Source organism: Poromitra crassiceps (assembly GCF_964638095.1).
Source record: "Poromitra crassiceps genome assembly, chromosome: 23".
NCBI classification, from domain to species: domain Eukaryota; kingdom Metazoa; phylum Chordata; class Actinopteri; order Beryciformes; family Melamphaidae; genus Poromitra; species Poromitra crassiceps.
In genome coordinates, this window is record NC_139639.1 from 14327237 (window position 1) to 14352699 (window position 25463).

Here is a 25463-nt window from a genome sequence, read left to right on the forward strand (position 1 = left end):
AAATGGCATGTTGTGGAGCGGCGCCGGGTGACGGAGCGGGTCCAGCGCGCGCTGAGTGACGGAGCAGGTCCAGGGTGACGGAGCGAGTCCAGGGAGGGGGGGGGGGGCGTTCAAGACGCTACAGGCTGCTCACAGGGGAGGGGGTGGGGGTGCATGCCAGCCAGCAGACTGAGACAGCACATGACTCATACCCCCTCACAGGGAGGCTAAAAACAGAGATGCGACGCGAGGAGGGGTGTCAAGAGGAGAGTTCAGAGGGAATGTGAGCGGCGTGTCAACACATAAAGTGCAGAGAAGAAGAACAACAAGAAGAAACGCTGGAGGTCGCCCCGAGACGAGGAGGCTGAGACTGTGCAGAAGAAACAAGAGTCTACGTCAAGTCAACTGCTGCTGGCCTGTCACCAATTAGCTCCTATAGACACACTGTGCAGAGTCTACACACAGTATGTCTACACTGTCTACACTCAATGTAGACAGTCCTAGAAACCAAGTCCTATTCTATACTAGTTCTGCTGCACTTGTGATGAACGTGGAGGTGAAAAGTGAATGCTGAACCAGGTAGATGTTTAGATGCAGCATTAAAATGTAATTTCACAGGCACTCAGTTTGCAGCACAGGGGCGTGTGGGCCACAGCCAGTGTTGGGCAAGTTACTTTCAAAATGTAATATACTACATATTACTAGTTACTTTCATTTGAAAGTAATCTGTTACTTTGCAATATTGCAGTCTGTGTAGAGTAACTGGTTATTTATTACACTACTTTTGCATTACTTTCGCTGTTATTACAGCAGTAGCAGAATGACATTGCCGCCCCGGGAACCATCCCGAAAAATAATTTCAACCGTCTTGGAGTCAGTGTAAACCGTCCAAAATTCGAAATGTCATCCTTTTCCTTTGTTATTGTCATCTGTAGTGGTTATTTGGATAAAAACACACAATTTGATTAGGAAATGATTGTATCTTTATTTAAATATGTGCTTTGATTTTCTTTTTAAAGTAACTCAATTTGTAACTTGTGTTACTTGACAAAGTAACTGGTATAATATCACTGGAATCCTATTGAGTTACTGCTAAAAGTAGTATATTACATGTAATGTGTTACTTTTGTAATGAGTTACCCCCCAACACTGGCCACAGCATGCATGTCTGTCTCAGCAGCTCGAGGGGTCTCCAGTCATCCAGTCAAAGTCCATGTGTTGGACGAGTCATGCCCGCCTGACCAATGTCCTTTCAAGAGCAAATTCCTGGCCGTCGCGCAGATCCCTCTGCGGCGCGGCGCGCGGAGCACAGAGCGCCTGCTGGCATTACAATCCCAGGCAGATTCAGGGCTGCATGCGGCAACAAACGAAGGCTTGAAAGACATTCTTGCGTCAGCTCTCCAAAACACAGATTCACAATGAGCGCATGCATCCGGCCTTCCTCTCTGCATTCAACAACAGCTCCTCTTCTCCTCTCTTCTCTTCTCTCTCTCTCTCTCAGCCCTGCAGGGTTTACTACAGAGTGGCTTGTGTCTGTAACTAAATATCACGTCGTTAGTCATTTCTTTAATTAGCCAGACAGAGCACACTGGCTAGCTGGAAAACAGGACGTCTACAATATCGTGAGAGCGAGATGGTTGAGTGGTTCCCTCCCGCTGCGTGACATGTAGTCACTCACATGGCCTGCAGGGGCAGAGAGGTGAGAGGCCATATGCTCCAGTTACACGGGCCATGAGGTGACAGCTTTATAAGCCACGTTTCTATTTACGCAGCTCTCTCGGTATACCATAGCTCTCCTCTGGCATTAGCCTACCGCTTACGTAAAAGGGGTATCACGCAGAACAACAGCTATTTGGTGCCATACCGATTTTTGGTATTGACGTTCATTTTAAAGCATCAAAAAGTGCCGAAACCCTTCTGCAAAGCTGGTGTTTATAGACATCCCCGCCCCCCCTGGGGAAATCAACCGAGTGTGGTCTCTGAAGCTATTTACATATGGCAAGGACAAATGTTCCACAATACTGATTCTGATTGACTCGATTGCATAATGAATGTGCCTTCCAACGCCAAAGAAAGGAATAGGAAAAAGTAGCGTTTCAGAACCGGTATCAAAATGTGTGTGAACTCGCAGTGCTGCACCCACGTGAAAACATTTGCAACGCCACCTCGCACTGGGCAGGAAGTGCATCATCGTCCTCCGCGCTGAGCTTAACCACGCCACATGATGTCACATCCTCTAATCTGACTTTGACTTCATTAATTTACTAATCAAAAGTGGCAGCTTTGCAGATTGAAAGTAATCTAATCAGCAGCACCAGCCCAACTCACTCAATCTACATACGGCATATCAAAGATGACACGGTCGTATAATCTATCATTTATTATCACAACTAAATCCCTGCACACGTCTACATGATTCCCAGCATGAAGGAGTGCACAATCACCATTATAATCAACTAAGTATTGTTTTAAAAGGGTTTGTTGCATTTTGAGTTTCTTAATTGGTTTGGGGGAAGATGCACTCACTCTGTTGAATTGAAGTCAGAGTGCTGAAATCAATTCAGACGATCCTCTCCTGCTTGACATCATTGAGGCATTATTAACCAGGAGTCAGCGACGCTTTCACACTTCATAATCAAGTGTTGGTTGTGGAATTCTAATTCAAGGTCAGTGTCGGTGGCAACTGCCTGAAATTGCTTGAAACGAGAGCGAGTCGACCGCAGGCCTGATGGGGAAAGTGGCCTTGAATTGTGGCCGTTTATTAAACAAACTGATTAGAGCTGCAACGACGAATCGATTAAGTCGATCGACAGAAAATTAATCGATTAATTGATCATCGATTAATTTTTTTGAGTACAATTGTAAGAGAAAAGGTCGAAATTCTCTGATTCCAGCTTCTTAAATGTGAATATTTTCTGGTTTCTTTACTCCTGCATGACAGTAAACTGATATTATCTTTTGAGTTGTGGACAAAACAAGACATTTGAGGGCGTCATCTTGGGCTTTTGGGAAACACTGATCGCCGTTTACTACCATTTTCTGACATTTTATAGACCAAACAACTAATCGATTAATCAAGAAAATAATCGACGGATTAATCGATTATGAAAATAATCGTTAGTTGCAGCCCTTAAACTGATAACATTTCTAATCCATCCATCCATCCATCTGCAGCCTGTCTGCTGCATTTGAGCCAGCCAGTGGCGATGCAGACTAGCACCCAGAGAGAAATATGGTCACAGAAGAATGGACTAGGCCAACAGCGGGGTGCACAACTGCATCCTGATTGTAATGCAGGAGATTTCTTCTCTGGAACGTCGGGACGACGATTAGCTCAGAAGCAAATCACACAGCTTGTCTGGCCTGCGGGGAGGGAGGCAGCTAATGGCTGACATGATTCAACCCACTGTGAGGAGAGAGGCGGTCACTCCGGCCCGTGTGAAGTTACTCGTAAAAACACCATTTAGAAGAACTGTTAACTGTGTGTAACATAAGTGGTTCATCTAAAAAACGTCTGTCTCGTGAGTGAGCGTGGAGGAGGGGATTTGGGGCTTGGGTGCAGACCAGGGTTTGAGGCCTTTCATGACTTGAATTGGGAATGCCGTGCATCATGCATGGCCAATTCCAATTCAATTCCTGGAGTTGGAATTGGAACTGGAATGTCACGCAGCTCTAAGGAAACAGAAATGAATGAAATGATACTTGTAAGAGAGGCTGTCCTGACTCGCTAAACAATAAACATTATGAATCAAACATGAAACAAATAAAAGACAGTTAAACTAATCCAATACAGTCACTCGTAATGTACACAGTACAGTATATGTATGTGTATGTACAGTATGTATGTATGTAGGTATGTAGTATGTATGTATGTATATGACATGTTCTGCATCAAATCCCACCTGAAAGGAACCTTGAACATTTTATGATGTTCAGTATTGTGTTACACACATATATGAACACTATGTAATCACAGTTATGTGGTAAGAAAGATTTTTTTTTTTATTATATTCAATTCCATTTCTGTTTCATGTAGTTTTTTCCCCAAGATGAGTTAATTCATGAATTGAGCACCAACCCTGGTACTGATGACACCAGACACCAGCCCATGTTGTTACACTGCTGTCACGCTGCGCAGATGGACCTGCAGCAGGTAGGCTACCTGGCTGGTAATCTGAGCGGCCTGTCACACTGCAGCAGGTAGGCTACCTGGTAATCTGAGCGCGCTGTCACACTGCAGCAGGTAGGCTACCTGGCTGGTAATCTGAGCGGGCTGTCACACTGCAGCAGGTAGGCTACCTGGTAATCTGAGCGGGCTGTCACACTGCAGCAGGTAGGCTACCTGGTAATCTGAGCGCGCTGTCACACTGCAGCAGGTAGGCTACCTGGCTGGTAATCTGAGCACGCTGTCACACTGCAGCAGGTAGGCTACCTGGTAATCTGAGCGCGCTGTCAGTACCGGGCCTCAGACCTCGGCCTGCGAGAGCCTCAGTCACAACTATCTGGCTATGCAGCACATAATTCAGGGCTCCAGTATACAGACGTCTGCTGGGTCCAGCCATCCATCAGAGCACTTTTGCCAAGTCAACAGATTCTCCTGGTGGTGGATAGTCAGGGGCTCTCAGGTTCGGCTTCTGCATCGAGCGAGTGTGTGTGTGTGCGTGTCGTGTGTGTGTGTGTGTGTGTGTGTGTGTGCGCACCCCAGGAGAGTTTTGATTTTGACTCAGTGTAATGTATAACGTTTTTTTTAACAGCAGTCACAGGCTGATATAAGCACCTACCCGCCTAGGACTCTTGATAGGACTAACATGTCAAAACTCACCGGGCTGCCCGGGGACCTAATCCAATTAAGCTAAGTGTTAATCATTCAATTCAGATTGAGATTCCCCAATGCAGTCTCATTAGTAATGTAACTCAAACGCATAAAAAGCATGAATGACCTTCCTACAGGCCCCTGGGTCAGTGGATTAATTTGTATTATATATATAATAGGGGGGTTTTTACCTTAAAAACCCCTTAAATTCAAATTGCACATCACAAAGCTACCTAGGCTAGGAGCAAAACTTTAAAATACATAACAACTTAAATGTAGCTGGCTGCTCTCTCCCTCATCCTACAGTTTTGACGGTGGCTCACACACGGCACCCGAGGCGGTGTGTGTGTGGTGTGAACCCCTAAGGTACACTCTGCTGTTCCTTATATAAAAAGAGAAAAGAAAATCCCCACGTTGGAGGCACCGGAGAGATAATCCTGCAATGTCCCAGATCTTTGTTGGGAGTGAGTGAGCCCCTGTTGGGAGCTGGCAATGAGATGTGAGCACAGGGCAGGCCACGTCTTCATGAAAAAGGACAGAGTTTGGGACAGGCAAGGGAGGACTTTCAGCAGGGGTGGCGTCCCCATGCAGGAGCCTATATATACTACATATTACTGAGAAATGATGTTGTTGAACCAAATCATTCCCATTTTTTTTTATTCAATTGTAAGAGAATAGCTATAAACAGTCACTGCATTTTCCAGTCCACGAACCTCTGGCTGATTTCATATCTCACCAATTTCCACCATTTCTTCTTATTCGGCACATCGATTTTTAATCTCCCATCCTAACTGCATGTAAATAATACACAACGTCACACTTTGATGCTGAGCTTCCTCTGGCCCAACCAGGGTTGCTGGATTAGGTCTCCAGCAGGCATCTCCTCCATCTCACACTCAGCCAGTCCGCTGACCAGGCTGAACCACCCACGTACAGCAGCCAGTCCGCTGACCAGGCTGAACCACCCACGTACAGCAGCCAGTCCGCTGACCAGGCTGAACCACCCACGTACAGCACGAGAGGCTGCCACTATCCGAGGGCACGGTCAGTACATTTCTACGAATACTAGCAGGTTCAGGATCATTAGTCACACCATGGCCATGCAAACGGCTACCCTACCACTGCTCCCAGATCAGCATCCTGAAGTCTGAACCAGTGAGACCTTTTTCATATCAAGGACCCCTATATCAAGGACCACCAATTTAGTCCACATTGTGGCAAGGGACCACCATTTGATGATAATGTGTCTCTCTCAGACACAAATCTGAAGAGATTTGATTTTGTCCAGAATTCCATGACTGTCTGTATTGTAGGTACAGCAATAACAGTTAATACAGTCATTCTTTTACATTATCATGTAAATTAAAAAAGTGAAATTTAAAAATTCGTCAATTTGCTGGGGAGCCCATGAAACCCCCTCAAGGACCCCCTGGTGGTCCCTGGACCCCACGTTGAGATCCACTGGTCTGAACCATTACGATGATGAAGCATGATGGCATCTTGCGTGTGGTGGATGAGTTTCAAAGCATCTCCTATATTGAGCTGAATGCACTGACTGGCTGCACAATGGTGGTGCTGTGATGCCAAAGCAGCCCAACATGACTCATTCAGCCACAAAGACAGACACCTCTCACACACGCTATGGTTTCTCCTGGTTTCGTGCAGAATGGAGTGGGCTGTGTTGTAGTGTGGTGGGCAGTGGAGTGGAGTGGTGTGTGGTGTGGGACCGCAGCCCCCCAGCAGCTCACCCAGCTTTCCCCGGGACTCCTCCAGCTTCTGGATCTGGTTCTCCAGGAAGAACATGGCCACGGCGAACGCCAGCAGCGCCAGAAGCTGAAACTTGGGCGGCATCATGACTCGAAGCAGCCCCATCAAACAATCCCGACGGACTGGGTCATTCCATGTTCAGGGAAAACACTGAAAACACGCACACACACGCATATAACACACACACTACAGCGCGACGTCGGTGGTTACAAAAGAGTGTCTGTGCATGGCCCTCTCTCTCTCTCTCTTCTCTCTTGGTGTTGATATCTCCCACCGTCCAAATCCACTGGTTACTTCAATGCAATCTGTTCCATTATGTCATAGTGATGAAGCCAATTCCCTAGAGGCGAACGCAACGAAGCTCCAGAGCTTTCTCTTTGTGCTGAATAGTCCATGCAAAAGAGTAGGACCAGCCGCTGTCTGTCGCTTGTGTCCCCCATGTAGCGCTGTCCCATCACTGTGTACTGTTCACCACCACCACCACCACACCGCGGAGAACTTATTAGTAGCAGACAGGCCATTGGATGTATCAACAGTCCACCATAAAGATGAGGCTTTTCATTCGTCGACAGCTACTGTCTGTTGAAACGGGATTGGACGGTTTTTTAGCAAACAGGCCTAAACTAAACAGCAGGGGGCGGTGTTCCTCCTTGGATTGGAGTCGATCATGAATTGGCGGACAACACGCAGTCGAAGAAGAAAAATAACGAGGTGGCCGTGTTTTATGCAAACACATAAAAGCAAATGTAACGCTCCGAATGAGCCTTTTGACTCAAACTTGTAGAAAATAGTACATACAAAAGGTAGAAATTTGTATTTTCGTGCGCTAGAGAGACGAGTTCGTGAAGAAACGTATCGTCCATGTTACATTGAACAGTCAGGCGCGACGCGGCAGCCCTTCTCCTCAGTAAATGGGTCCTCTGGTTTTCCCCTAACAAAGCAGTCTGCAAGATGTCGGGAGAGGTGTATATCCTGTGGCTTCTGTCACTCGTACAATCGGTGAGTTTATAAACGTCGCATAACAATACCCACCGCTCTACAGATTATTGATTATCAGTAGTAAGCTTAATGGTTGACGACAAATCGATTACCTATAACGTACATGCAGTTTTGTCAGCCGCATTCCGCTTACAGCCAAGCCGCATCCTGCTTTCCTGGTAGCTTGAATGACGTGGCTTGTCATCATCAAATTTCACAACATGTAATGTTTTACAATCAATCGTTACATTATTTGCAAACGGACACTTTTGCTGAAAACTGTGTTTTGCCGGAGCTACACGGTTCACTTTAGCTCGTCAGTCGTAACAGCTGAGTGCGTAAAATAACAGATAGCAAAACATAATAGATATTAAATATACCAGTTTATTATTTCATCGACTTATTAGCTTTCGTGTCCATGGATAGGACATCATTATGACAAAACAAAGTATCTGCCAGGCCGGTGTCATGCCGAGTTTTGCACCCCCGCCTCAGTTTCGGCGGTTTGTACCTGCCGAGATTTGCACCCCTGTTTTTAAGTTAAAACAGACCCGAAATGTGGTGGGGATGCAATTCTCGGCGGGGGTGCAAAACTCGGCATGACACCGGCAACATCAGCTGAGTCTTCACAGTGATCCATCCATGGCACTGTTGGGGCAGCTTTTAATCATAATACAGTTAAAGTTGTTGGTCTAACCGTGATGTGAATGACTGTGAACCAGGATGAGAAAGCATTGGATGGATAACATTAGATGCAATAATAGAAAGTGTAATATGATGCACTCAACACACACTGAAACCAACTTGTGACTAAAAGATATGATTGATCCAGGTTCCTACCAGACAGCACAATCTCATTGCTACTCTGTTGTTACGGGCCATTAAAAATTGATCATACATTTGTAATGCAATACAAGGAAGTTCTCAGCATTGCACTAGAATCACCACAAAGTAATATACTTAAGAGGAAACTTTATAACGAGTTGTTGTCCATCACAGTTTACGTGCATCCCTAGTTTAACACAATTCATCTGAAAGTCGATTCCCAGTTTCAGGCATTTATATGACTTACTTCCTGTTCCTTTGTCCTTCTCATATTTCTGCTTAAAAGAACTGAACTGAACAAGCCTTTTGTAAAAGCGACCGTTTTCAACCCTCTCCCCAGCTGTCGGTGTACGCAACTGACCTGTCGTCGGAGACATGCAGGGACGTGGGCTTCTCCAGCAGCTCCCTGCTGTGCAGCTCCTGTGAGCTGCTGGGGGAGTTCAGCCTCACCCAGCTCCAGCCCGTCTGCCGGCAGTGCTGCCAGCAGGAGGCCCAGATGGAGGCACGCAAGGTAGGGGGTCAACAGAGCTCCTGGGATGGGTGGCCAGGGGCCAGCAACGTTTACTATCGGAAGAACCGTTTTTGGAAGAAAAAAAATCTGTCTGGAGCCGCAAAACATATTAGAGTCTTTTAATGAAGGTAACACAGCCGATTAGGTCGTCTAAATTAGCCTATCAACGTTACTAATAGGTCTAAATGAGCTTGACTCATCGCAGGCAATTAAGTATGCTGGAGCTGAATTGATGTCCTCGATTTGCTGACTGCTGATGTTTGTTGCCATTTTTATGGCCCTGTCTCTGCCAGTCTGACTCTTTGCGGAGAGGGGCATCTCTTTAATTTTCGGAACTATCTCAGTTTTGTTTTTGAAGTCTGAGAATTGATGCTGTGATATTTTAATGGTTCTTCTTTCATGTATTCACCATTCGTGAGCGGCGCTTTCCTGAAATGTTAAAACATGTTGCTTTTATTCGGTGAATAGGCTACACATTTTTACAATTGGAAAATGTAAGAATCACTTTAGGGCCTACAACAATGATAAACGACAATCAAAATGTAAAAAAAAAAAACGTGATTCATCATGTCCTTATAATATTTTGTCAATGCCACTGGAGAGGAGCTATATAGATGCATGCGGCTCCAGAGCTGCAGGTTGCCTACCCCCTTTTCTAGGCAGACACTAGTCATTAGTCCTTTTCAGACATGCATTGAACTCCCGAAGATATCCAGACTATTCAGATGGGGTTTATGTGTGAACACAATTGTCCGTTTTGAGCGCACGCCCGTGCAAACAGATCCTAAACACCTGCACCCCTAGTGCAAACAGATCCTAAACACCTGCACCCCTAGTGCAAACAGATCCTAACCACCCGCACCCCTAGTGCAAACAGATCCTAAACACCCGCACCTCTAGTGCAAACAGATCCTAAACACCTGCACCCCTAGTGCAAACAGATCCTAAACACCTGCACCCCTAGTGCAAACAGATCCTAAACACCTGCACCCCTAGTGCAAACAGATCCTAAACACCCGCACCTCTAGTGCAAACAGATCCTAAACACCCGCACCCCTAGTGCAAACAGATCCTAAACACCCGCACCCCTAGTGCAAACAGATCCTAACCACCCGCGCCCCTAGTGCAAACAGATCCTAAACACCCGCGCCCCTAGTGCAAACAGATCCTAACCACCCGCGCCCCTAGTGCAAACAGATCTTAACCACCCGCGCCCCTAGTGCAAACAGATCCTAACCACCCGCGCCCCTACTGCAAACAGATCCTAACCACCCGCGCCTCTAGTGCAAACAGATCCTAACCACCCGCGCCCCTAGTGCAAACAGATCCTAACCACCCGCGCCCCTAGTGCAAACAGATCCTAACCACCCGCGCCCCTAGTGCAAAGAGATCCTAACCACCCGCGCCCCTAGTGCAAACAGATCCTAACCACCCGCGCCCCTAGTGCAAACAGATCCTAACCACCCGCGCCCCTAGTGCAGTGTCATGTTTACAGTATATTGTCCGGAGCGAGCGAGCGAGTGGGCATGTTGATGATGTTGGTGTTTATTCTGTTGCGCGTCCCATTATATTAAATGGCACTTTTACAAACCATTCATGTTTGCGCTTATTCCCGTGCAGTTTCATTTCATGAAGGATAGTTACCTTTAGTTAGTTACCTACCTTCTCTCTCTTTCTAAAAAAACAAAAAAAAACTACTAACCTAAACTAAACTTGTACCACTGTTCCTTCAGAAGTTGTAGTTGTCATAGACTGTGCTCCATAGTTGATTGCTCTATTGCTGACAAAAATGTGTTATTGTAAGTCGCTTTGGATAAAAGCGTCTGCCAAATGACGTAATGTAATGTAATGTAGTTACGTGGCTGGATTATTTGGAAGAGAAAACGTTTCTTTTCCTCCCGGTCTGCCTGTCTTGAATCGTGAAAATTCAACAAGGAGATGACAGTTGCATTAGGCTATATATCTGAGCAATAACTTTTGTGGGGAGAAATAAATTGAAAATGGGTCAGATATGACTTGAATGCCACTTGTCAACCTTGCTGTCAAATCAGCTGTTCCTCGTTTAACTTAACGTTACCCCGGCCGCTTTTTGGCAGTTCACTTTTTAAACAACACTGGCAAGCTTTAGTCTACATTTTCTAACCCTATCGCCAGAATAATGCGTTGAAGGTTTTTCATGTAGTGGAGATGAATAGCTTTCTGAAAAAATGTCTGATGGAGTCTACATTGAAAAACCTAATTGAAAGTCTGTCTCACATAAAAAAAAATTAATTTCCGCAACACTTTCTACTGCGTCATGCCCTGCCCCCCTGCACTCTCTACACAGGCGCTACCCCTTGGCTAAACCACACAGAGGATGTCCTCCTGTGAAAACAAATGACATGGACAATTGCCTGTTGTATGAAAGGACAACTCCAGCGAACGTCCGATTCAACTGACATAGTCCAGAGTTCATGTCTGAAAGTGGCTATTGTTGGGCCGAAAGGTAGAAACTGGTTTTAGGAAGTTGGATCCTCGTCTCAGGGTGGACAAACTAAAAACTTGCCTAAAGATCTAAAGATGGGCTAGCTGCAAAGGAGTAGCCTACGACATTACCAAGATTAGATATAGCCTAGCCAATCATGTGGGGGTGAAGAAATGGAGGCTTGCATGGTATAGAACAACAGAGGTCACTTCATAGGTGAGCAGATTTGGGTAATTTTGATATTTAAACTATCTCTCCAGTGCAGGATAACAATGGAGAACAAGAAAGCATTGACTTGACGACACCAGAGAAAGAATTGGAGGAATAGTAACTGTAAGGCTTAATTCTGTGAGTGGAACAAGTTGTGAAGACCTTACAAGTGGTAGGCGTTAGTGAAAAGAGCAGTGTTAAGAGTAACCAGACACAAGTTTAACAACACTACATCTAATAGGATGCTAACATGGAAGGCACTGATTGTTACCATTACTTTCATGACAACATGCGAAAAATACAGAGGTCTGGTGATGCCCAACAGACAGCTTTTGAATTGTGGTTACTTGAGGTTGTGTGTGTGGTGTGTGGTGTCTCTCGTTAATTCATTTGTTGTAGCTTGACAGAAGTCAGGCTACGTAGCGGGTTGTAGTAGTACCACTCAGACTTCCCTGTCAGACAGGATCGTGTCCTACACCACAGAATGGCTACTATAAACAGCTTAGCTTTAGCCTAGCTGTCGCCAGGTGTCTTGACACGGTGTTTGCATAATGTAATAAAGCAGCTGTGCGTTGACTGCTTGGCTGCCTGCTACACACATTCACTCACTCAAACACACACACAAACTCACACACACACACACACACACACACACACACACACACACACACACACACACACACACACTCACTCACACACACACACACACACACACACACACACACACACACACACACTCACTCACTCACTCACTCACTCACTCACTCTTACACACACACACACACACACATACACTCTCACAGTCACAACACACACTGTCTTTGTCGGTCTGTTTTTAGCTGTGCGTCTGTCTCTCGCTAACCCTAAACCTCTCCCAAATTAAAATATGGTTTATTGGCATGAATGGTAAACATTTAATATATTACCTATATAGTATTCACCTTATGTAGCCCCGCCCACTTGACCCAATTGTGTTATGACTTCCTGTTCAAAACACCGTCTGTTTTACCTGCTCACTAGTACTGCACTGTTACAGGAAGTGTAAACACAATAGGAAGTAACTGGCTGACCCCTGTGTTGGAACATAAGGTGAATGAATATACTGTACAAAATACAGTATATACTGTAAAAGAAGGTGCAATTAGGTAATTAATTAAATGCATTTGAATGCCTTGTATTAAACAACAGAGAAATATAATCATATAAAAAGTAAATAATCAGAATCAGAATTTACTAACACTCAAATCAAATATCGCCATAAAGGTGAAATACAACTTAACATGAATTATTTTCGCTCGAGGGAGTGTTAGATCTTGTGCGGCTAAATGTGTATTCTGGTACCTCTCCTAATTGATGCTCCCCGGGGGGGGGGGTCGACGTGTGTAATTTTAGCAGTAACAACCTCTCTGTGAGCAGTGAAGAGGTGTTATTGTTGAATTGGCCATTTCTGCAAATCCAAGAGGAGTCCCCCCGCTGCCCTGCGACAAGAGGAGTCCCTCCCCGCCGCGCTGCGACAGGCAAAAAAGTTGGCTCAAGTGCGAGTGGAAAAATAGTGTAATTTCCCTTGATGAGCGCGCGGTGCGGTATCCTAGCAACGGCACCTTGAAAAGTGTAGCGGACAGCTCATTAAACTTCTTGATGATAACTCTGTTTCAGACAGACACTTTGGAGAGGAGACAGGCCTATTCTCCCGCCGCACAGTTGGAGTGAAAATGTCACTTGGAAGAGCAATTACCTGTCTCCAGCTGCTCTCTGAGGAGAGCAGCTTTGAAAGGCCGGTGTCACTAAGCGCACGCTCTCCGGCAGACAGCAACAATTATCTGCCTGGAGAATTCCTTTTCAGCCTCGCAATTGACATCACTGCCGTGTCATTAAATCCCCGTGCGAAATGGCTTATTGAGCGGCCTCGTCGATTTATTAAGATTCACTGAGCACGAGAGGACATTTCGGTTAGTCAATTTTACAACGCTACAAAGCACGCGTGGCGAGCCCGAGCAGCGCCGCCAGGGGCGGGGCTCTGTCCCCCGGGGGGGGGGGGGGGGGGGGGGGGGGGGGGGCAGGCCAACCTTCCTGTGAGTCGAAGAGATGTGTGCAGTCACACAATAACATGACAGGCTTGCTCTTCAGGGCTAAATCCACGCAGCAATATTCCCCATCTGAAGCTTTCCCAGAAATGTTGTTCGGAGGCGGTTGTTTGTGTTAAATGTGCGGAGGTAGATCGAATGATCGAGAATAATCCTCGTTCAGGGAATGGATAATTGAAAAGGAAATACTTCAAAAGCGTTTGGCATTTGAAGCCATCATTATGGTTCCATAGTACATACAGTACATTATATCTGATTGTGACCCTGATCAAATTTCAGCAGCAGAACGTGTTGGTTTTGTCAGGAGGACTTGGTGTTTCTTGTTCCGTGTCGGAGTCAACCAGATTAAAAAGAAAAAATCCCCCTCACCCTTTTTTTTTTGGCTCTGGTGATCATAGTTACTCACTGCCTCTACCTGCAAGATTGCTTCATACAACAGGCTAAAGACACTACATGGAAACTATTGAGGAAAGAATATTTTTCTAAAGCTTTTGAGTTCATTGATAAGCAGGGTGACCAGCTAACTAATCGCTTATAGCAGAGCTGTGATCTCGCTCCGATCCATCACGTGTGGTAAAATGAAAAGCATGAAAATGTAATTTCTGCCGCGCTTGATTGTTTTAGCGAGAGAGAGGAGGGGGAGGAGGAAGTGATCGTAGCTTTTTGCATGCGTAATTTAATTTGCTGCGTGAACCAGCCGACCAACCAGGCCATTTACCACCACACTCTCTCTCCTCCCCAGTTAACGGGCGAGCAGCAGGGCGCGGCCTTGAAATACTGCCGCGACACTCCAATTTCCGCTAACTTATTGTATATCGCTGCTCGAGGTTTGATTACAACGTCGCCCTGCACAAACGCCCATCAGTCAGGCCTGCTCCATATGCACCGCCTCACTTGTTTAATGACCCCCAAGGAGTCGCCTGGACACGTTTATGAATCAGACCGCCTGCATCAAATGACTCCTCCAGGCCAGGCGGCGTCCCACCACCACCAGACGGCCCTTCTGTCTCTCTCTGCGTGTGCGGGCATTGATGTGTGTAAAAAAAAAAGAACAGTCGGCGTCAGTAGGTGGTTGTAGAAATTTGTGACAGTTGTTCACAGAAGTCGTCTGGATAACAAATGGGCGTCAGTTCTTGGAACATCTAGTTTGTACTCGAATATAGTTTTATCATAATGGCGTTTGCCTTTTTGTAGTATCGTTGGCACTCAGTGGGAATTGAACTTGTGAGCCCTGGCGCTACACAGAGCCCTGGCGCGGTACCACGGCACCAGACTGCTTCTGACCCGCTGCCAATGTGTTTGTCTGCACACAGCTCTACCCTGGGGCCATCCTCGAGGTCTGTGGATGAAAATTGGGGAGGTTCCCTCAAGTCCAAGGTGAGTTACTTTGATTATAAATTGATCTGGTTTTGTGACGTTGGCTTTCCTCAAAATGAGCTTGTGCTTTTGTCTTACTCGGTGGTCATATATCAAAAATGCATCCTTTGAAGTCAGTGGTTAAGGGGTCGGCAGCCGCCTGAGGGCTAGCTGCTGTAGCAGTCAAATGTCCTTTTCCCAAACGCTCATTTCCTGTGTCTTGGGTCTGGACCACCCGCCTCTGTTCGGCGCAACATTTGGTTAATTCAGTGTCGGGTTACGTTGACGTTGTTCTTGCAGCCGGCCTCCACATGGGGGCAGAACGCTGGAGCCCGGTGGGTCGCTGCCATATGGCCGTCATTTGTTGACTTCAGCTGTTAGCCACCGTGCGTTCTCACCTGTCTTCTCCTCTTCCTCCAATTAAAGCTTCATACTCTGGAGGATTAACAGTTGTCACTAATTAGGGCCCGCTGCGGGTTCCCGAAATAGAAAGGTTAATTGACTGATTCATTACCAGCTGCAATAATATGTCGACATTTTTGTCTCACCCGTGCTCTTTATCTCTTCAGCTTTTGTCAGGAGTGACAAGCCGAAGATGTTCAAGGGCCTTCAAATCAAGGTAATGCCGATGAATTATGTTGTTGATGATCTCCTAATGAGACGCATCACTGTATAAGGTCATTCCTCTGGGAGAAAAATACAAAAGAATGTGATGTCGTTGTGAGGAATCTGATTGTTTTTATCAGCCATAATGAAATCAAGCGAATCACAAAAATGTTAAATCAGTATTTCTCATTCTGTCAGCAGTGTTTAGGACAGCATGTAACGCCCCACACCTCTCTCTTTCCCACACTTGTCTTCAGTACGTGCGAGGCTCAGATCCTGTACTCAAGCTTTTGGACGATAACGGGAACATCGCTGAAGAACTCAGCATCCTCAAGTGGAACACAGACAGCGTGGAGGAATTCCTTGGCGAGAAATTAGCCCGGATATAGACACTTGAATCATTTTTTTTCTCTTTTCATTTTTTTCCAGTTAAATATCTACCAATTTGTATGCAGCTCAGACTTGATAGTTGGTAGTTAAAAGACTGCCTTATATTACGCGACTGTTTTTCTATCAGAAAATCAAAAAACTTCTTGTTTAGACTTGACCAAATCATAGCATCTACAAGAATGTAAAATGGCATAATGACAAAATCTGAATTGATGATCAACATTACAGACGAATCTTAGTTGAAATTGTTTCCATAAGGGCGAAAGTCTATAGATCATACCTACACATTGTTTACCAGTCTATTTTTTTTTTCTACGTTTGGACATTTCTCCCTCCCCCCTCTGTTTGTCTGATATCCTTTGTATAATTATTTTTTTATAATGCTCAACATTGTCAGCGAAGGGATTTATACTTGGAGTGAGTGGATCCTAGTGTCTCTCCAGCGCGGATGTCTCTGCTGAGGCACACGTTAGTGAAGACCTCACAGTAAACCAGTTTTTGGGATGTGAGGTTTGATGTGCATTTGTGCTTCTGCGTACATTCCGCTTTGGAGAGAAACTCGATTCATTTTTGGATTCATTTTTGGATGCTTGTTTTGGAGCGTGTGAGGTGGGGGTAAATATGCAACAATAAACAAAGTCTCTCATGGTCTTTCTAGTATTGAAATGTGTTATTTTATTTCATAGAACTTCTCAGGCACAAATACATGTACGATTACATGAAGCACTTTTGTAATGGGGCTATCTTCTTACTGACAACTGCTGTGTGTGAGTCCTACCATCAGCTCAGATTGATTTGAAATTTGAACCCAAACCTGTATAATGCATGCCTGACATGACATCTAGTGGACTGAAATAGTATTGCAAATTGTTTGGCACACCATGACTGTATCTACTATATAAAGTACAGTCATTGGCTTTGCAAGTTACAAAACAGATTAGTCACTGTTGGGTTGTAACTGTTCATGTAATCCTTGGATTATGTCATCACATTACCACAAAGTGAACTCAATATATAAAAAAAGGAAAAGATATATTACAACAATATCTAGAGCCGATTTTATCATGGAATTTTTTAATTGCATTCTTCCCAACCCCCCAAACGTCATGTTCCAAACCTGTAGAACATAATTTGGCCATCTTTTTAGTGTGCTGAACTTACCTCTACAAATAAAACAGTTAGCCCCTCTCTCTCCCTAGCAGGACTTCTCCTTTCAAAGATAAGAATAACTGAAAACCATTTGACTACTGCTTCGGTTCCCTTTATATAGGGGATGCAGCATGTTTTAAAGGAGCTGAATACAAAGACTTTGATCACATTTAGCTTTCCTGAGCCTATTGCAGCTATAGCTCCTGATTTTACAGTGTGTGTTGAGAAAGTCTAAAGGTTAGCTTAGCTGCACTTAACCACACGTAACCCATATACTGTACATTGGTATAGGGAATGGCCTTCAGCAAATCTGTTAACGCATGTAGCCTATATGTGGGTCCTAAAGCATCAACTTTTGCCCCCTACCCCTCTAAAAGAAAATTGGTGCATTTACAAAATTTGGGGGCACAAAAATACACACTTCAGGACCTAAAGTGAAAAAAACAAGAACTGATTACTTTCAGGTCAGAAATCAGCAACTGTACTTTTCATTGAAGTAATTACATTCAGAGCTTTACTTCACACAAACGTGACAAATCAAGGTTATTTTTTTTTAGCACATACAAATAAAATGATTTTACAAAACGTAGAGTAAAAAACAAAGCTCCAGTTACAGTAGCTGAACATTCATAAATAAGCTAAACGTGCTTGTGAAAACTATTTTATTATTTGACCTGTCCTAATTGTTGAGTATAGGCCTAGTGGTGAAGACATGAAAACTGTTCTATAACTGAATCCCATAGGAGGATAGTATGGTTTTAAATGCATGGCTCCATGCAGGCACATGAGACAATCTACAAGCCTCTAGCCTGCCAAGCATACTGTATGAAAAGACAAAAGCAACATGCCTGAGCAAACTGGTCAACTCAAAGCAGGGTTTGGGCCTGGTCAATTCCAATTCAGTTCCTGGAGTAGGAATTGGAATTTCACCCAGCTCAAAGGAAACAGAATTGGAATTGGAATTGGAATGACAGGAAACAGAATATTAAAATTCATGAAATTTCCAATTCAATTCCAATGCTGTTTCCTGTACCCCACCCCCTTTCCAAATCGCAATCCCTCAGCTGAATTAGAATTGAGTTCATCCATGAATTGACCCCCAACCCGGACTCAAAACAGTGAGTGACAGGAGTTAAACATATTTCTGGTCTCTCTTGCCCACTGAGTGGTGATCATCATCAGGTTTGCTGTGGGACTGAGGCTTGTAAACCACCCCCGGGTAGCTGAAAAGCAAGAGGCAACACGCGGATTAAGAACAATTCTCTTCCTCTGCCAAGCCAAATGCTCCAAAATCAGTGACTGTGTTATTTGAGGTTGCAGAACAGAACGGTCTACATTTGGAAGATGGAGCTGATGAAGGACTCATCACTATGTGTGGGACTCACCTTGGTTTCTCATCTTGCATTATTGCCCTGAAAGCCAGAGATTTCAGGATGCCGCCCACCACCAGGACAGCCCCTCCGATCCAGGCTACGAACAGCGCCGGGCCAAATGTGTACCTGACGGTGACGAGAGAGAAGCACCACAAGTCACTCAAGTAGGATAATGAGCCCAGCTAAAAAACCCTTGTGGTTGAAAAGCTGCTTTTATCCGGTGTGCCCTTGCCTCTATCTCAAAATACACTCACTAGAGGAGTGGAGATAACGGAGACCGAAACAGTGTGGAAGGTGAGAAGAGGAGATCATCTGTTATCTGTTATCCCAGATGCCAAGAAAGACTAATGAGATTTGGTTCTCATTTCAACTCCTTGATAGCCACTGCTTTGTGAATAAACAACAATTGTTTTTATGCCATTGCTACAGAAAAACTATTATGATTTATTGAACCCCATTCTTACATACTGAGAAATGGGAATATGAGCAAAACAAGATGCTATGCTATATATCCTACCTGGGCAGCATTCCCATTCCACCTCCCATTCCTCCCATTCCCTGCCCCATCATTCCTCCTTGGTAGCCTCCTCCATAGTTGGGGTTATAGGTGGTCATCTGGAAACTCGCCACGATCTGATTGGCATAGACAGAAGCTCCCGCAATGCCACATATGCCTACGGAGGGAGGGAGGGAGAGAAATATAAATTGAAGGTATGGGTGACAAACAGATGAACTCAAAATGACTTATTTCATTTTTTATTTAATCTCATAAAATGAGGTTAAATACAAGTAAACTAGTAGCCTACTTCCGGAAGGAACTGACTCATATCTAGTGGTACAAAACCTTTGAGGAAGCTTGTCTGCGTCAGCCAATAGTGACAAAATGCACATGTTGTCACATCTGACTGACTCACAAGGGAAGTGAAAGCTGCAATACTTCCTAGAAGATACGGCAGCAGTGTTTTACCGGCAATGATGAACATGATGCCCGCGGTGAGGCTCATCTTGGCCTTGGAGGTGTCTGCCATGCTGTTCATGGAGAGGCACTTCAAGGAGAAAGTTGATAGCAGCGCCCCAAGGCTACTCAGCACCGAACCCACGACCATTAGGGCACGCACAGCCTGGAAGCTGCCTAGGGAATAGAGCACAAATACACCATGTCATGTGTGTGTAGAGACATTGGATTTGACAATCTTACCAAACTACTGGATGGTTTGGTACTTCCACTGGACCAACAATGGGTTGTGGGTCTATTAGTGATGGGTCCATTTGAATAGAGTACCAATATGCTTTAATGACTATGGTTGCATGACTGAAGAACATAATTTATATTGTACTGTTATGTCACAAGATAAAAAAAAAAAAAAAAAAATCTTCCACAGAAGATGATGTTCATCAAATGTATTCAATATAACAATGTGGCGTGTATTCTCCTGGGTGTGCTATTTGAACCTGCCCTTTGCGTCTTGTTTGTTCTGTTTCTGATAAGCGTGTTGTTGACTAAGCCTTTTGGCCTGGCTGTCCATTACGGTGACCAGAACGCACCGCTGCTAGTGTCAATACTGATAGGAGCGGGCTTGACACCTGTCCTGAACAACAGTTCGAGGAAAGAGGACAGAAACTGAGAACAAGAGTGATTTCAAATAATGCTCTGGAGAAAAAAAAAACCTGGCATCAACAATAAAAAAATGTAAGCTGTTAATTGGGGGGGGGCTTATAAGGTTTAGTTCTACTGAGGAGACGTGCTTTCTGCTCTTGGCCTCCTCTTGTGGACAATAATCTGATCAGACATCCTTTATGAGAGGAACTACTCACACATCCAAAATGACTGTATTGTTAGGTTTAAAAGGGGGATGCTCCCCCAGAACTGTAACAACACCCCTCCATGTCTCTATTATAAGTTTTTCAAGCCAAATAAACGCTATGCTAGTCGAATACATAAAGTCTGTTTCTCTGCCTGAAAGCTTTTAACCCCATAAGAAATTTGCCCAAAATGCATTTTGCACTCGATCAAACTTGTTGTTTTTTAATCTCTTTTATTAAAGCCAAAGCCAATCATCATCACAATAGAGGGGAATGAAAGATGAGAGGAGTTGAGCTGCCATGTTGGTGACACATCGACATCATCGCACACACCAAATCCCACTGAACAATGAGCCTCAACTCTGCACCTTAAAAACCTCTTGTCTCCTCACCTGTAATGAAGAAGGTATACACGTCTATATTTTGCTACTAACCTCTGTGCTGAAGAATAATAAAAAAAAGTATGCCTCCTCATTATTCCTATGATGTTCATTTAGCATTTAACAATCTGGGCTAAAACTACAAGTGAAACTACAAGTGAGACAGTCAAGGATCTCTTGGTAATATCGACAAAGGAAAAACCACATTGCGTCTATCTGTTGACAGCGAATAGGAGACCATCTCTGGACATAGCAATGTCGCCTGGGTGATTTTGCAGTAATATGGCCATATTTAATGGCTTGTAATTATTAGGACAATAATGAAATGAAACTCATTTGGATGTAAACTGTCAAGCAAACACTCTTGGTTCAATAAAGCCAGTGTCCCATTCATTGTCAATGGAGCAGCTCCATGCTTTGTCTCAAGATTAGAGCCTTGATCCTGCACTTTCTAACCTTCTGAGACAAGTATTCACATTCATATATTGACTTGAACTACAGGATCCTGTGAGGGACAACAATGCAAATTATTTTTGGAGGTCAACTGTGCTCCTACCTGAAAAGCCCAGCAGGCCGTACATGGGCCGGCACTCTGTGAGGCCCGAGGAAGTGGTCTCACAGTCCTGCCAGAGACCCTTGTAGGTGTAAACGGACGCCACCAGGTCCCCCTGCCTGTCCTTGACGCTCCACTTGTTCATGGCGGTGGCGGCGATGAGGGCCGCTGCACCGATCACACCTAGAATGAATCCACCAATCTGGAGAACCGCAGGCGCCATTGTCGTCTCCTCCTCAGGACGTTAGGAAATATGTGTGCCCGGGGTGTGTGTGTCTCTGCAAGGCGGTGTGAGCTCAGTTTAAAAAATAATTAAGAGACTAAATACTCTCAGAATAGCTGTATGTGTGAATGAGTTTAGTAAGTAAAGGCGGACCACAGGTGACGAGGTGTGTGAGTGCGCGGGCAAAGTGGCGTGTGGAGTTGATGAGGTGGTGGCAGTGATGGTGCGTTGGGTGGGGGCAGTCGGGTTTCGCCCTGTTGGTGATACGGCAGCATGGGCTGGGCTGCCCCATGTGCACGCTCATCATGTTCACGTGCACGCTCCTGGTTGTGTTGAGAGGTGTGGACACAGTCACGATAGGCGCGCCTGCATGGCACCTTTCATGAGAACGAACTGTTAAGAGTGTAAATGTAAATACGGGAAAGTGAATCACTGAGACCCCATAGGACTCTATGTAAAACCACCACCAGCGGTTGGTGGGTGAGTATGAGGCGGGACAGATTAATTTAGAATGAGGATGGAAAACACACATTTTTGACTTTCCTCCTCCACAGAGATGTCAGAGGTCAAAGGTCAGCTACAGAGCAGCAGCAGTGTTTCGCTCAGGTCAAGAGTCCTCTGGGCTCATAAAGTGATGGATACTGTGATCAGCGGTCAAGTTACAAGACCATGTCGACTTTACAGTCACTTAAAGCAGTGGCTCTCAACATGGGGTCCGGGGATCACCAGGAGTCCTTGAGGGCATCCCAGGGGGCCCAGCAAATTGATGAATCATTAACTGCATCGACTTCATTATTTCACTATAAGACTGATGAATACACTTCATGTCCACACATGATGTCATGCCTTACACACACTTACACCAAGACTAAGGCAGTTTCAGGGTGAAGACTCATTCCCTCTTATGACCTATGGAACAAACACCTGATTTTATTTCCATGATTCAAACTTCTCTCCACCTTATCGCTTTGTCAACAGTTGGGGAGGAGAGAAGTTTCTATTCTTCTCTTATCTCAAGTCTCCCTCTCTCTTTCACTCTCTCCCTCTCACAAGCACACATGCACACACATGATACACTGAAAAACTTGTGACGATAGGCTTACACATTTTAAGGTTGCTGCATTTATCAATGTTTTCCGCAGTTGATAGACTTTTGTATTATTTTTTGCTTTGTCTTTTACTTTTGTGTAGCTAGCCTATACAATGAATACATAATCAGATTGGTATTGGACTGGTATTTGATGATGGTTTGATTTGTAGCAAGAACAACTTCACTTTGACATGTTCACACAAAACAAGCACCAACTGATTCATTCATAAAAACGGACTTGTACAAAATTCAGTGTATTGATATAGCCTACACAAAAAAGAGACTCGTACATACCTTTAATTGACCAATTTATTATTTCCAATCTCAGTTAAAAAATAAAACATGTTTACATACTGTCCCAATAAGATGAACCTAACAGTGCAAAATTAGAATTAACTCATTTTCTTCAAACACTGATGACTCTTGTTTTGCAGGTTTCCTTTATAGAGTCTACACTTTTGCTGTGACATTTGTATAGTATCATTCTAAAATAGGCTATTATAGGATTATTGTAGTTCTTATACAGGATATTACCATATTCGACATAAACAAAGCAAGCCTCCTTGTGCGCAAAACCCTTTTCCATCGTGACCGTGCCTGTTCAAAACGTCCAAGTTCGTATTTAGCAGCGTCACACACTTGAGCTGGGCGAGGTGTACGCGTCTATGCCCGCCCTGGCCACGCCGCCCGGGAACAGAATATAGGCTACCTGAGGCTGTAAACTGGCTGCAGACCATGCGCTGCAGCTACACGGAACCATATAGCCCGGATTGGAGGGGGGCGGGTGGGTGTGGGTGTGCTGTCCGGGACAAGCCAAGCCCCCAATCCCTCCAGTCTGGTATCCAAACGTGTGCGCGCTGTAGGGCAAGGCGCTGGCGGCCAGTGTGTGCTGGACAGCTCCGGTGCTGAACTGACCGACCGGGTCCAAGAGCGAGTATGACGCGGACACGGGAGCGAGGAGGGCTCGGGCTTTCTCATAAGAGTCCAGGGAAAATCCTTTCAGGTGCTCGGCTGCGTCCCCGAGCAGAGAGGCAGGCAGCGGGAACACGAAGCGGTCCCTCTTCAGTAAGTTCTTGGGCTTGCGCCGGGGTCGGTACTTGTAGTCCGGGTGCTCGTGCATGTGCTGAGCGCGCAGCCGCTTGGCCTCGTCGATGTACGGACGCTTCTCGGGGTCAGAGAGCAGCTTCCACTGCGCGCCGAGTCTCTTGCTGATTTCGGAGTTGTGCATCTTTGGGTTCTCCTGGGCCATCTTTCGCCTCTGGCCTCGGGACCACACCATGAAGGCGTTCATGGGTCTCTTGATGTGATCTAAAGGTTTTGCCATTTCCAAAACACGACACGACAATACACCAAAAAACACTCAGCAAACCTGTTCTGAGTGAGTGTTCACCTCTCCAAGAGGCTCATGCTCCTGCGTCGTGCGTAAAAGGAAAGGTGGCGCACCGGCGGTCAAGCAAGTCTCAAAGACAGATTCACTTAAATGGTCTTTGTTAGGAAAACATTTCAAGCCTTGTATTCCAAAAGGACTTGGAGGCATTTACACAAAGTGGAAAAGAAAAGGCACCGAAGTGCAAAGCGAGGGCGCATGAATGGGAGTCACACAGAGCAAGTTGGAAGCTTGTTATGTGATGGTGCGGGCATGTCAGCCACACATCACCACTCCACTGTCACGCCGGGCCAAGCCAATGGGAGTGAGAGGGAGCACTAATCCCTTCACAAAAAGTAACTGTAGGCAACAACATATCTGAGGAATAGCCTCCCCCCCTGCCCCCTCCCTCCCCCCCTCCTCTCCAACAAGGCACGCATGGAACAACAAAAAAATGAAGATAGCAACATGTAGCACATAGAAATATAAAAATAAGCAAACTAAAAAATCTTTAGGAATTCAAATGTTGATCTATAAGCCACTTTGCCTGCAGCGGTCCATGGTCCTGTTATAATCACATGCCTCATTTGCTCAATGATGAACTTCACAAGTTGAATTTATTGGATCGGAGAGGAATGGACTGCATGTTTTAGTGCTGCTCAGCCAATTTATTGGACAGAATTAAAGCACAAATTAAGCCTGTGGCATGCATGTGTGTGGGCATGTGGGCTTTGACGTCGTCTGTTGCTGCAGGTTCAAATCTGATTCCCAATCTTTGATGCATTGCATAATCACCCTCAAGTTTTAATTTCTCAGTTTACCAACAAAACTGACCAGTTGAACACAGAAAGCCACAGACATTCTTGGCCATGCCGTGTCATTTTCCTAATACTGCAGCCTATGTGTATGAGTGGCTCGCCTCTCCCTCATCCATCACTTCATAGGCAACAAAATCAATACTAATCACAGCCATAATTCACTGGGCCTGGGTGACTCCATTGATTGTTAGAGTTTTCATAATTATATCCCTTATCTGATCAAATATATATTTTGACCATCTTATCTGACTGTTATTGAAATGACATTGATAGAGAAATACCTGAATCGCATTGTCATAATAATAAGCAGCCAACTTATACATTACACGTGTGCACTGGTCTGTCTGTCCAGACGATATTTATAAATTAATGACGGAGGGGATTATCTAATAGATTACTTCAGCTAAGGTGTTCATTTTAGGAGAGTGAATTGTCTTTCTGGGTGCAGTTGGTTGGGTGTCTATGTGTAAGTGGAAGCCCCTCGGCCTTCACAAAGCCACCTAAAAGGATTATTACCATGACAGAAAAGCATGATGTGTTTCTCTGCAGACGGACCTGTGGCAGTGAGCTGGAGCCGCTGCTGCTGGCTCTGGTTAGAGATCAGGATACCTGCGAGGAGGAGGCCTTTATTTCATTCAGCAATGGCCTCTTCAAACGCAAAATAAATGGACATAAAAGATCCAGTGGCGCACATCGCGTCAGTGGTGGAGACGATAAGACGCTTT

At 45.1% G+C, this 25463-nt stretch overlaps 4 protein-coding genes across 5 annotated transcripts in view; 1 reads left to right on the forward strand and 3 right to left on the reverse strand.

Moving 5' to 3' along the window:
- hs2st1a (heparan sulfate 2-O-sulfotransferase 1a) overlaps nucleotides 1–6991 on the reverse strand; it is a 37834-nt gene extending 30843 nt beyond the window's left edge. For both annotated transcript variants that reach the window (XM_083659305.1, XM_083659306.1), the window contains exon 1: nucleotides 6541–6991. In XM_083659305.1, coding sequence (XP_083515431.1) covers nucleotides 6541–6664 — 124 coding nt within the window. In that variant the 5' untranslated portion in view covers nucleotides 6665–6991. The remainder of the gene's footprint in view (nucleotides 1–6540) is intronic.
- Nucleotides 6992–7498: 507 nt separating this feature from the next.
- Nucleotides 7499–16634, forward strand: selenof (selenoprotein F). The gene is made up of 5 exons (XM_083659328.1): nucleotides 7499–7558; nucleotides 8703–8873; nucleotides 14945–15008; nucleotides 15557–15606; nucleotides 15851–16634. The coding sequence occupies exons 1-5, from the start codon at nucleotides 7511–7513 to the stop codon at nucleotides 15980–15982; spliced, it is 465 nt and encodes a 154-aa protein (XP_083515454.1). The 5' UTR covers nucleotides 7499–7510; the 3' UTR covers nucleotides 15983–16634.
- A 1584-nt stretch (nucleotides 16635–18218) lies between these two features.
- cldn18 (claudin 18) lies at nucleotides 18219–21464 on the reverse strand (the record flags this gene model as incomplete). Its single annotated transcript, XM_083659317.1, has 5 exons — nucleotides 18219–18355; nucleotides 18518–18631; nucleotides 19023–19179; nucleotides 19473–19637; nucleotides 21245–21464. The coding sequence occupies 5 exons, from the start codon at nucleotides 21462–21464 to the stop codon at nucleotides 18265–18267; spliced, it is 747 nt and encodes a 248-aa protein (XP_083515443.1). The 3' UTR covers nucleotides 18219–18264.
- Nucleotides 21465–23185: 1721 nt separating this feature from the next.
- On the reverse strand, nucleotides 23186–23878 carry LOC310797041 (transcription factor Sox-14; the record flags this gene model as incomplete). Its single annotated transcript, XM_083659316.1, has 1 exon — nucleotides 23186–23878. One exon carries the CDS (start codon nucleotides 23876–23878, stop codon nucleotides 23186–23188), a length of 693 nt encoding a protein of 230 aa, XP_083515442.1.
- Nucleotides 23879–25463: the final 1585 nt, after the last annotated feature.